General features: G+C 41.5%; 1 protein-coding gene across 9 annotated transcripts in view; it reads left to right on the top strand.

The window, feature by feature from the left end:
* ATP8A1 (ATPase phospholipid transporting 8A1) overlaps nucleotides 1-12,822 on the top strand; it is a 241,625-nt gene that overhangs the window by 122,964 nt on the left and 105,839 nt on the right. For all 9 annotated transcript variants that reach the window (XM_064366745.1, XM_012474960.2, XM_012474964.2 and 6 more), the window contains one exon: nucleotides 10,459-10,543. In XM_064366745.1, coding sequence (XP_064222815.1) covers nucleotides 10,459-10,543 — 85 coding nt within the window. The remainder of the gene's footprint in view (nucleotides 1-10,458; nucleotides 10,544-12,822) is intronic.

Genomic DNA, 12,822 nt, shown 5'->3' with positions numbered 1-12,822 from the left:
CATGTATATAATGCATAGTGATCAAGCCAGGGTACTTAGAGTATCCATCAACTTAGTACAATACATTTTTGTGGAATATAGTCACCCTACTCTACTATCAAATATTGAATTTATTCCTTCTATCTTACTATATGTTTGAATTGTTTAACCTAGTCCTCTTTATCCTCCTTCCTCCTTCCTTTCTCTTTCCTCTGTATCACCCTTCCCTGTTGGTGTTTCTACTCTCTACCTCTGTGTGATCAGATTTTATTAGCTCCCACATATAAGTGATAATGTGCAATATTTGTTATTTTGTTCCTGGCATATTTCACTTGATAATGACCTCCAGTTCCATCTTTGATGCTGCAAATGACATGATGTCATTATTCTTTATGGCTGAATAGTATACCATTTTGTGTATATACATCTGCTTTTTTAATCTGTTGGTCTGTTGATAGACACTTGATGGACACTTAAGTTAATTCCATATCTTTGCCTTTGTGAATGGTGCTGCAATAAACATGAGTGCAGGTATCCCTTTGATATATTGATTTCTTTTTCTTTGGGTAGTGGGGTTGCTGGATTGAATGGTAATTCTAGTGTCTTTAAGAACTCTCTATCCTCTTTTCCATAGTGGCTGTACTAGTTTACATTCCCAGCAACAGTTTGCAAGAGGTCCTTTTTCTCCATATCCTCGCCTACATCAGTTATTTGTTGCCTTTTAAGTAATAGCCATTCTGACTGGGGTAAGATGACATCTCATTGTGATTTCGATTTGCCTTTCTCTGATTACTAGTGATGTTGAGCATTTTTTTCATATACTTGTTGACTATTTATATGTGTTCTTTTGACAAATGCTTACTTATGTCCTATGCCCACTTTTTAAGAGAATTATTTGTTGCCTGTTGTGTTGTTTCAGTTCCTTGTATATTGTGGCTATTAGTCCTTTTTAGGATGAATAGTTTGCATTTTCTTCTGTTCAACAGATTCTTTTCACTCTGTTGTTTCTTTTGCTGTGCTTTTTAGTTTAATATAGTCCCATTTGTGAATTTTTGTTTTTGTTGCCTGTATTTTCAAGGTCTTTGTCATAATTTTTTTGCCTAAACCAATGCCCACGATAGTTTTCCCTAGGTTTTTCTCGAGTATTTTTTATAAGTTTCAGTTTTATGTTTGTTTTTAATCCATTTTTATTTAATTTTTTTGTATATGGCAAGAGATAAGGGTTCAGCTTCATTCTCATTTAGGATGAGTTTTTAGATTTCCAAGCACCATTTATTGAAGAAGAAGCATGACCTTTCTCCAGTGTAGGTTCTTATCAGCTTTATCAAAGAGGAGTTGGTTATAAATATGTGGCTTTTATTTCTGGGTTCTCTATTCTGTTCCATTGGTTTGTGTGTCTGTTTTTATGCCAATGCCATGTTGTTTTGGTTACTATAGCCTTATAATAAATTTTTGAATTTAGGTAATGTGAAGCCCCCAGCTTTATCCTTTTTGCTCAGGATTATTTTAGCTGTTTGGGCTCTTTTTTTTGGTTCTGTATGAATTTTAGGATTGTTTTTTCTAACTGTGAAGAATGACATTTGTATTTTGTTTGGGGGGAGATATTTTATTTTACTTTCTAGTACATGAATAAATTCTTCAGTGGTGATTTCTCAGATTTTAGTGCATCTATCAACCAAGCGGTGTATACTATGTACAGTATGTAGTCTTTTATCCCTCACTCCCCTACCACCCTTCCCTTCCCTGCAGGTCCTGAAGTACATTGTATCATCCTTATATCTTTGCATCCTCATAGCTTAGCTCTCACTTATGAGTGAGGACAGATGATGTTTGGTTTTTCATTCCTGAGTTACTTCATTTAGTATAATCATCTCCAATCCCATCCAGGTTGCTGTGAATACCATTATTTCATTCCTTTTTATGGCTAAGTAGTATTCCATGGTGTGTGTATGTATGTGTGTGTGTATATATATGTATATATATCATGTGCTGGTTTTGTGTTGGTTGGCCTCCAGCCAGGAGGTGGCATTTTCAGCCAGGAGGTGGCTCTTGTTCATCAGCTGCAGTAGTATAAGGAGAATGCAAACTTGCCCTAGGGTCAGGGAGTAGGTGGGGCCATAGATCTCCCAAGTGATGTCCTTTGTCTTCGGCTACCAGAGAAGGTAGACAAAAACTATCAGATAGGTGCAGAGTTAGGCATATCTGAGCTCAGACTCTCCTTGGGTGGGACTTGATGAAGCTGTTGTGATGGTTGAGGGTGTGGTTCCCAGGCCAATGGAGCTGTGTTCCCAGGGGGATTATGGCTGCCCCTGCTGCATGGCACACATCACCAGGGAAGTGGTGGAAAGCTGGCACCCACAGGCCTTACCTAGCACCCACACAGCCTATAGCCCAAAAGACGTCTTACTCCCACCGTGCACCCCCAACAGCACCGAGTTTATTTCCAGGCAGCCGGTGAGCTGGCCTGAGAACTTGCTCCTGGCCACAAGCCTCCCAGCTGAGAAAGCAAGCCAACCTACAGTTCCTCAGCTGTCCCAATGAAGCCTGCAGTGGCAATCCACCTCCTTCAAAGGGTCTGTGGATTCTCTCAGCTTTGCTGGTATGTTTCTGAGGTAGTTCTTGAAGCAAAAGTTCATAATGTGAGTCTCCATGCTGCTCCATCCACCCGAGTGGGAGCTGCAAGTTAGTCCTGCCTCCTATTCGCCATTTTCAGCATTGGTATTTTGATAGGGATTGCATTGAATCTATAGATTGTTTTGGGCAATGCAGTCATTTTAATGATATAATTCCAATCCAATGGGGCATGGGATGTTTTCCATATTTTGTGTGTCACCTTCCATTTCTTTTTTTATTTATTTTTTTGTTGTTGTTGTTGTTTTTGTTTTTGAGATGGAGTCTTGCTCTGTCACCCAGGCTGGAGTACAGTGGCACAATCTCAGCTCACTACAGCTTCCACCTCCTGGGTTCAAGCGATTCTCATGCCTCAGCCTCCTGAGTAGCTGGGATTACAGGCACCTGCTATCATGCCCAGTTAATTTTTGTGGAGATGGGTTTCACCGTGTTGGCCAGGCTGGTCTTGAACTCCTGGCCTCAGGTGATCCACCCACCTCAGCCTCCCAAAGTGCTGGGATTACAATTGTGAGCTGCCATGCCCAGCCTTCAATTTCTTATACTAGTGTTTTGTTTTTCTTGTTTTCTTTCACCTCCTTGGTTAAATTTATTCCTAGGTATTGTAGTGTGTGTGTGTGTGTGTGTGTGTGTGTGTGTGTGTGTGTGTGTATTTTATTTTATTTACTCATTTATTTAGAGACAGGGTCTTGCTCTGTTGCTCAGGCTGCTGGAGTATAATGATGTGATCATGACCCACTGCACCCTTGACTTCCTGGGATCACATGATCCTCCCACCTCAGCCTCCTGAGTAACTGGGACTACAGGCATGCACCACCACATCTGGCTAACTCTTGTATTTTTTGTAGAGCAGGGATTTCGCCTTGTTGCTCAGGTAGGTCTTGAACGCCCACCTCAGCCTCCCAAAGTGCTGGGATTACTGGTGTGAGCCACTGCACCCAGCCCTGGTATTTTATATTTTTTATGACTGTTGTAAATGGGATTGGCTTTTTTATTTCTTTCTCATCTAGATATTATTGGTGTAGAGAAGTGCTACTGATTTTTGTACATTGATTTTGCAATTTCACTGAATTCATTTATCAAAATCTTAAGTTTTCTGGTAGAGTCTTCAGGTTTTTGTAGATATGAGATCATGTATCAGCAAAGAGGAACAATTTGACTTCCTCTTTTCCAATTTGTATGCCTTTTATTTCTTCTCTTGCTGATTGCTCTGGCCTTGACTTCCAGTACTCTTTTGAATAGCTGTGATGAAAGTGGGTATCTTTATCTTGTTCCAGTTCTTGGAGGAAAGCTTTCAGCTTTTCCCCTTTCAGTATGATGTTAGCTGGGGATTAGTGAGGAAATACTCATGATGGTTACGGTCCTTGTTTCTGCAGCTGGTCATGTAGTCATAGCTGGTATTGATAACTACCTTCTTTTACCACCCATTCTCTATTCCTTTTGTCTACAGCAAGCACCTCTGCAGGTTGTGGTTTTTCCTCGTGGTGTGACCAAAACCTTCTTTCCTGAAGGGTCTGGACCATTTGTAGTCCTGCCTGGATTGGGCTGTTGTAGTTTCCCATTGACCTTCATCACAGGGAATGGTAATACTAAGAGATGCCCTAATGGATCTCCTGTATTCCATGCATACTCTTCCTTACCTCTGTTATGAAACAGTAGACTGATTTCATCTTGGTAGTCTGGGTCAATCACCCCAGCCAACACTGTAACCCCCTACTAAACCTGTTGACTTAAAGGTAGAAAGAGCCCAAAGTGTCCAGGTAGCAATCTTAACTTCCAGTTTAATTGAATCATGTTGTGTCTCCTGATCACAGTGTGCCTCCCTCTGGAACTAAGACCTTTAAGCAAGCAGAATGTGATGTCACAGGAACAGGAAGTGAAAACGTTGCTAGTAGGGTCGCTAGGGGTGATGGGGAGTGGTGCCACTTCCACTTCCACCCCTTGATTCTTGACCCGTGAATCCTGGCTATAGGAAAAACAGTACCATATATTGGATGCTGATTCAGAGCATACATGACCTTCTGGAGAACTTTGCCCCAGCCCTGCAAAGTATTGTCACCTAGTTGGCCTTGTAATTGTGACTTCAAAAGACCATTTCACTGTTCTATAAATCCAGCTGCTTTACGATGATGAGGAACATGATAAGACCAGTGAATTCCGTGAGCATGAACCACTGCCACACTTCTTTAGCCGTGAAGTGAACGCATTGGTCAGAGGCAATGTGGTGTGGAATACCATAATGGTGGATAAGGCATTCATGAGTCCACAGATGGTAGTCTTGGCAGAAGCGCTGCATGCAGGATAAGCAAACCCGTATCCAGAGTAAGTGTCTATTCCAGTGAGAACAAACCTCTGCCCTTTCCATGATGGAAGAGGTCTGATATAATCAACCTGCCATCAGATAGCTGGCTGATCACCCTGAGGAATGGTGCCATATCGAGGGCTCAGTGTTGGTCTCTGCTGCTGGCAAATTGGGCACTCACAAGTGGCTGTAGCCAGGTCAGCCTTGGTGAGTGGAAGTCCATGTTGCTTATGGTATCCAGCCACTAACTTGGCAAATGACTTTTTCTCCACTGCTGACCAAAATATACTTATGCCCATGCATAAGCTCCATCCCCGCCACCATGGCCACTCTGTTCATGGGCCCATTGGCAAATGACAGGAGTGATTGGGGAAAGAGGCTTTGTGGTATTCACAGAACAGGTCATCCTATCCACTTGATTATTAAAATCCTGCTCTGCTGAGGTCACCCATTGGTGAGAACTCTCATGGGCTACAAATATCTTAACAGTTTTTGACCACTCAGAGAGGTCCATTTGCATACCTCTTCCCCAGATTTCTTTGTCACCAATTTTCCAATCATGCTTCTTCCAAGTCCCTGACCATTCAGCCAAACCATTGTCTGTGGCTCATGAATCAGTATATAGTTGCACATCTGGCCATTTCTTCTTCCATGCAAAGTGCACAACCAGGTGCACTCCTTGAAGTTCTGCCCACTGAGAAGATTTCCCTTCACCATTGTCCTTCAGGGATGTCCTAGAAAAGGGCTGTAGTGCTATAGCTGTCCACTTTCAGGTGGTGCCTGCATATCATGCAGAACCATCTGTGAACCAGGCCCTAGTATTCTCTTCTTCTGTCCAGTGATCGTAGGGAACTCCCCATGAGGCCATCAGTGCAGGCTGGAGGAGAGAAGGCAGGGTGGCAGGGGTGGACACTATGGGCATTTGAGCCACTTCCTCATGTAAATTACTTGTGCTTTCAGGATCTGCTTGAGCCTGAGCATGTAAAACCACTTCCATTTGATGATGGAATGCTGCTGTGCACAACCCACTTCATGGCTATACGGGTCAGATAGCACCCAGTTCATGATAGGAAGTTCAGGTCGCATGGTGACTTGACCCATGGTCAAACGTTCAGTTTCCACCAAAGCCCAGTAACAAGCCAAGAGCTGGCTCTCAAAAGGAAAGTAGTTATCTGCCGAAGATGGCAGGGTCTTGTTCCAAAATCCTAGAGGCCTCTGCTGTGATTCACCTATGGGGGCCTGCCAAAGACTCCAAACAGCATTCCTATCTGCCACTGGCACTCAAAGCACCATCGGATCTGTTGGGTCATATGGTCAAAATGGCAGAGCAGCTTCCACAGCAGCATGGACCTGTTGCAGAGCCTTCTCCTGTTCTGGACCCCACTCAAAATTAGCAGTCTTTCTAGTCACTCGATAAATGGGCCAGAGTAACACACCCAAATGAGGAATGTGATGCCTCCAAAATCCAAATAAGCCCACTAAGCATTGTGCCTCTTGCTTGCTTGTAGGAGGGGCCAAATGCAGCAACTTACCTTTCTCCTTAGAAGAAATATCTCAACAGGCCCCACACCACTGGACCCCTAGAAATTTTACTGAGGTAGAAGGTCTCTGAATATTAGTCAGATTTATTTCCCATCCTCTGCCATGCAAATGTCTTACCAATAAGTCCAGTGTGTTTGCTATTTCTTCCTCACTGGATCCAGTCAGCATAATGTCATCAATGTGGGAGACCAGTGTGGTATCCTGTAGAAGTGAAAAGCAATCAAACTCTCTCCAAGTAAGATCATGATACAAAGCCAGAGAGTTGATATACCCCTGAGGTAGGACAGTGAAGGTATATTGAAAGCAAATTGCTTCTGGTGGGCCTTATGGTCAGGAGTGGAGAAAAAGTCATTTGCCAAGTCAGTGGCTGAATGCCAGGTACCAGGAGATGTTAATTTGCTCAAGCAGTGAAACCACATCTGGTACAGCAGCTGCAGCTGGAGTTACCTCTTGGTTAAGCTTGTGATAATCCACTGTCATTCTCGAAGATCCATCTGTCTTCTGCATAGGCCAAATGGGAGAGTTGAACGGGGATGTGGTGGGAATCACCACCCCTAAGTCTTTCAAGTTCTTGATGGTGGCACTAATCTCTGCATTCCCTCCAGAGATGCGATATTGTTTTTGATTTACTATTTTTCTAGGTAGAGGCAGCTCTAATGGCTTCCTTTTGGCCTTTCCCACCATAATGGCACTCACCCTGACAGTCAGGGAGCCAATGTGGGGATTCTGCCAGCTGCTAAGTATGTCTATGCCAATTATTCATTCTGGCATTGGGGAAATGACCACAGGATGAGTCTGGGGCTCATTGGACCCACTGTAAGTCAGACCTTAGTTAAAACTCCATTAATTATATCACCTCCATAAGCCCCTACTTTAACTGGAGGACTACAGTGACATTTTGGGTCCCCTGGAATCAACATCAGCTCAGAGACAGTATCCAGTAGTCCCCAAAATGTCTGATCATTTCCCTTTCCACAGTACAGAGTTGCCCTGGTGAAAGGCTGGAGGTCTCCTTGGGGAAGAATGGAAGAAAGACTGACTGCATACATTGCCAGTAATGTAGTGGGGTCTTTCCTCTAGGGGACCCAGCCTCTCCTTCAGGCAAGGGGTTCTGGGTCTATAAACTGGCTCAAGTCTGGAAATTGATTGAGGAGCTGTGATTCTCTGTTTTTATAATTCAAATTAGTCTTTTATCCATTCATCCTAGACGTTTTCTGCTTACATAAATTAGAAAACTCAAGTAGTTCTTTTCAAGTGTCTCACACCTCCTCATGGGTCCTACTCTCAACCTCACCTCTAGGGGCCCGCTGGGACTTTAGTCTAATTATGGGTCTAGAAGCAAACAGGGGTGTTGGGGGTGGCTCCTGAGGAGAATCAGTGTTATCTTGCATGACAACTGCCTCAGGGGAGGCCATCACTGTTGCCTCAGGCAGCGCAAGATTTATCTCCTCAGATGAAGGTGGAAAGGCTGATGGCAGCATGGTTCAGCAGGGGCATGTTGCCACTGCTGGGGATGGAGAAGCTGTTTCTTCTGGTAAAAAAGGTTCATGAGAGTTTACAAACCCAGTGTTCCCAGCTTCATCAGGGTCCTCCCACAAAGCCCCATTCCAAGTCTCAGGGTCCCTTCTTTTCCAATCAATGCCCTCATTTTAACAGTAGACACCTGACGAGGCTGTGCATGGACCTTTCATTGCAGGTCAGACACTCACATGATAAGAGCTTGTGTCTGTTTATACACAATTTCAGCTCTTTCCCAACAGGAGATAAGACTCTCAGGGCAATCTTAGCAGGTTTGAGGCTCAGTATCTGCTTCTGAAGCCAGGAGACAGAATCACTGAGTTCATTTTCTTTCATCACATTGTCCACTGAACTTAGGAGCAACCAACCAGCTTCATTATGTTCCTTGGTTCTCCACGTATGGTCAGGGGTATTATGTACAGAGTCACTAAACTCATTGCCTCTCACAGGCGAAGCTTCAGGAATGTCAAATGCATTCATTTTATGTAACTCTCTAAACAGTTTACACCAAGGACTATGAGTGTTCTCCACACTGTTAGAAGTAGAGTCCTTAGCATTTTGGGGTCTAATCATATTAAGCAGCCAACTCCAGAAACCCCAAAACCAATGAAAGAACCCCATCCTTAATATTCTGTTCCTCTAGGTTTCACTACAGGGACAAAATAATAGAATAAATACATATATAAAGGGGAGTTATTAAACATTAACTCATATTATCACAAGGTCCCACAATAGGCCGTGGGACCTGCAGGCTGAGGAACAAGGAGAGAGCCAGTCTGAGTTCCAAAACTGAAGAACTTGGAGACCGATGTTTGAGGGCAGGAAACATCCAGCACGGGAGAAAAACATAGGCTAGGAGGCTAGGCCAGTCTTACCATTTCAGGTTTTTCTGCCTGCTTTATATTCGCTGGCAGCTGATTAGCTGGCACCCATCCAGATTGAGGGTGGGTCTGCCTTTCCCAGCCCACTGACTCAAATGTTAATCTCCTTTGGTAACACCATCACAAACACACCCAGGATCAGTACTTTGTATCTTTCAATCCAATAAAGTTGACACTCAGTTTTAACCATCACAATGCTTATTCATTTTTCATGTGTAGGCATTGCCAGCTGATTGTGACTGTTGTTTTAAAAAACATGCTATACATTTAATGCAGAAGGCTACATCTTTCTTCTGCTTTTTCTCAATACTATAAAGAAGGTAGAAAATTAATTTTTCCCATTCTAAATGTCAGCTTCTTCCGCTAGAATGTTTGGATACACTACAGAATTTAATCCTTTTAACTATATTACTTATCACTTTTGTTTTCATAATTTTAATGTTTTCAAAGATTGTCTTAGTTTTAGAATGGCCTGTATTCATCTCATTGAAAATAATAACCTCTGAAAACAATAGAATTTACAAGTTACCCTTCTCATTCTCAGGAAAGAGCCATGAGGGGAAACTATCATTTCCTTTTGCTTTGCCCCTCTTCCCACTCCATCACTGAAAAATAAAAAGAAATTCATAATTGGGGCTTCGAATACTCCATCTGTTCTGAGGTCACTAAGTTCTGTTTCTCTCAAGGGTTCTAAATCATACTCCATTAGTCTGCTTCCAAATCTCAGCCCTGAGACTGGAGACCCCAAAATGGTAATACCACTGAGAAAGTAATTGCAGATAAATGATTTATTTTTTCCTGGTCTAATAAAACCATGAAGGTGGAATACTAAAATTCTTAAAGCACTAAACCAAAGCTGGATAATAACTAAAGGAATAATGGGCAATTTATAAAAGAGCAAAAACTAGAGAAGCATAAGTAGTGCATGAAGTTAAAGCTGAAAAAGACTTTAAACATAATCCGGTAATCAAATTTCACAGATTAAGTAAACTGAGTCTTAAAGCTAAAGTGACACAGTCAGAAATATTCAGCTATTTAAGGCATTTCGAGATTTGTCCGAGGTTCTCCCCACTATACCCACTGGTGCTCTCAGTGGATTTAATGCTGTATTTCTTAAAGTTTGTTCTTCTGTGAGCACTGGTCCCATGAACAGGCTCTAAACCCTAAAAAGTCTACTGGCATTTTAAAGGCCCCAAGGAATATTGCAGCAAGACAAGCTCTGTTTTGCTCAATCCAGTGTTTCCCAAACTTACTTGAGTTCTGGACCGTTCTTCCTTGCAGCACCTATGAACACCTATAGAGGTGTTCTGGAAAACCTTCTGGGTTAACGTAGATCTTGCAGCATGTGGATGGTAAGTGAGGCATTGGTAGAATATGAGACAATTTTTATTTAGAAAGAAGAAAGAGGAAGATGCAGGACTAGAGACTTATTTCTGATTGTCACTAGGAAAATAGTATTATTAGGCAAAAATATATTATGGTTTAAAACTAATGCTAAAAGGGATTGGTGGTTGTTAGACTGATTTCCTACTACTAATGTTATTAACATCAACTTGATTAAACTCAGAATGCTTAATTAAGTCGTTTTACCTTCTGTTTGTTTTCCAGGACACTGTAATTTATGATCGACTGGCAGAGACTTCAAAGTACAAAGAAATTACCCTAAAACATTTAGAGCAGTTTGCTACAGAAGGTAAGTGTAATTCGGCAATAAAGCATGATTAAAATAAAAAGAAATCATATACTTCTGATAGCTTTCAGAATCACTATTATTAGATTTAGAGATTCCTAAAGTAAGATATCAGTTGTTGGCAATTTATATTTTACTATATACTTTTCCCAGCCTGTATTTTTATTTTACTTTCCTAAAACTTTATTTATTAAAATTTTGAGCGACTTTATTCTCACGATTTAGATAGTAGGGACTATAAATGTTTTACTTTTAGTGTGGATCGTATGTACTTTTTAAATATTTCACTTTGTATCTGAAGCAATTCATTAGAGAAATAAGCAAGACTAAAAAGAAAAATTCTAATCTGAATAAGAAAGAAATAAACCTCTAAACTATTAAAATAGTTATTCAATTTAGTTTCAACTCAAAACTTATTAAAAACTTATGTAACTATTAAAATTGTTATTCAGTTTATTACAACTCAAGACTTTTTTAGAGAGACCCTACCACATGCCAGGCTCTGTGTGAGGTCTGAGAATCCAAAATAGGATAAACAAGTTTATCCCTGTCTGTCTGTCTTCCTGAAATATATTATGTGCAAGGCAAATCAGTATATAGTCTAGAGAGATGATCTAGGTTAGATGAAAGGTAGCAAAGGTTGTTAAACATGAGAGTCAGTTACTCTAAGAATCTGTAGTCTTATCTCATACTGGACAGTGGTGGTTATCACTGTATCTAAATCTCCAGTCTCAGTTTTCACTCCTGTCTGTTTCAGCTGGAACTGTTGCCCATGGCACCAAACTGACCTGATCAAATACTTTTTCCTGTTAACTCTGGTGGAGAAAAGATAAAACTCTGGCAGATAAAAGTGTTTTAAAAACACTAGCGAAAATAAACAAAAGCCAAAACAAATGAAAAAGATGGCTTTTAAAAAAACCTCTGTATAGTTCTTCAAAATGTAAAAGCATGGAAATATATATATTCATAGAATTCAGATTCCTTAAGGCCCAGCCTCAGACCTTGGCAGGTACAACCTACCCAGCATACACCATAGGTTCTTTTTGTTTTGGAGGAGAACTGGGGGTATCTTTCTCCTCTCTGGTTGTGATGTTAAAGATACTCAACTCTTAGATTTTAATGGCTTGGCCCCCATCTCCACCCCATTCTTTCTGGCCCTGGGCTGGATGACACTTCCCATGACTACCCTCCAGTGAATTTTCCAGCCAAGTTTTCAAGAGAGAAAAACATGTCCTAAAATGGCCCCAAAGATTTAAGTTCCACTCTCTGTGATCTGGCAACAGACAATCCTTTCTTGGAAGGTAGAGTTCTCTGGGTATTTTGTATGTTCCTTGCTTCTTACTTCTGACCTGTTCCCTTAGACATGTTTTGTCTTGAGATCACTAAGCCTAGCATTTGGTCCTAGTCATTTTAAGAGTTAAATGACCTAGAGTCGGGGCATTGTCTTCTTGCGAACCTAGATAACTGCTTTCTTGCGTAGCTGACAAGTGCTGTGGCCTCTCCCTTCTTCCAATCCATCTACTTTATTTCTGGCTGAGAGAGAAGTGAGTTATGAAATTGGCAGGCAGTAAGCACAGAGGGTGGGTGACTTTAAATATCAGCTTTGACTGTTTTCCCAGGGTGTGTCTGCTGGCAGTTCTTTTTTTGCCACTATCCCACAATTATACTTAGACTTTTAAACTACAGATTTATGATGACAAAGAGCAGTAATAAATGTAGTCATATTTCCTAGTAAGAGGAAGGTGGTTCTCCCAGTAGACCCCACCGGGGTCTCCTTCCTTTACACACATCTGTGAGGCCACTATCATAAGTCAGCCACTATGCTTGGTACTGAGTTACTCTAAAGACCTCTGGATCCCTGCTTTCCAAGTGCTATAATAGAGGAGACATACAAGAAAAACTGTAAAACATTGTCACTCATGCCATAGGAGTATTTCTGCCTTTGGCATCTGGATGAGAGGAGGGTGCATCAAAGAGATGATTTTCGGAACTGAGTCTTAAAGTATTTGCAAGGCAAACAGTGGGCAGTCATTGGGGAAAGCAGAATGGAGAAAAAGTGACCAGCAAGAGCAAAGACCCCTGTATGTGGGAAGTGAATGGCAGGGAATGAGAGTGAAGCCACCTGATGAAACATGAATAAACCATACTTTGGGGCTTAAATTTTGTCCTGGGGAAAAATTGGAAGATTCCAAGCAAAGAAATTACTTGATAAGATTAGGATTTTAGAAATGCCACACTAGGCATGGAAGATGGATTAAAGGGTTGGGAATTAGAAGCAAGGT

Source organism: Aotus nancymaae, unplaced genomic scaffold (genome assembly GCF_030222135.1).
Source record: "Aotus nancymaae isolate 86718 unplaced genomic scaffold, 86718_ANA_hifiasm-v0.15.2.pri h1tg000006l, whole genome shotgun sequence".
Taxonomy (NCBI): domain Eukaryota; kingdom Metazoa; phylum Chordata; class Mammalia; order Primates; family Aotidae; genus Aotus; species Aotus nancymaae.
This window is presented reverse-complemented; position numbering and strand designations above follow the sequence as displayed.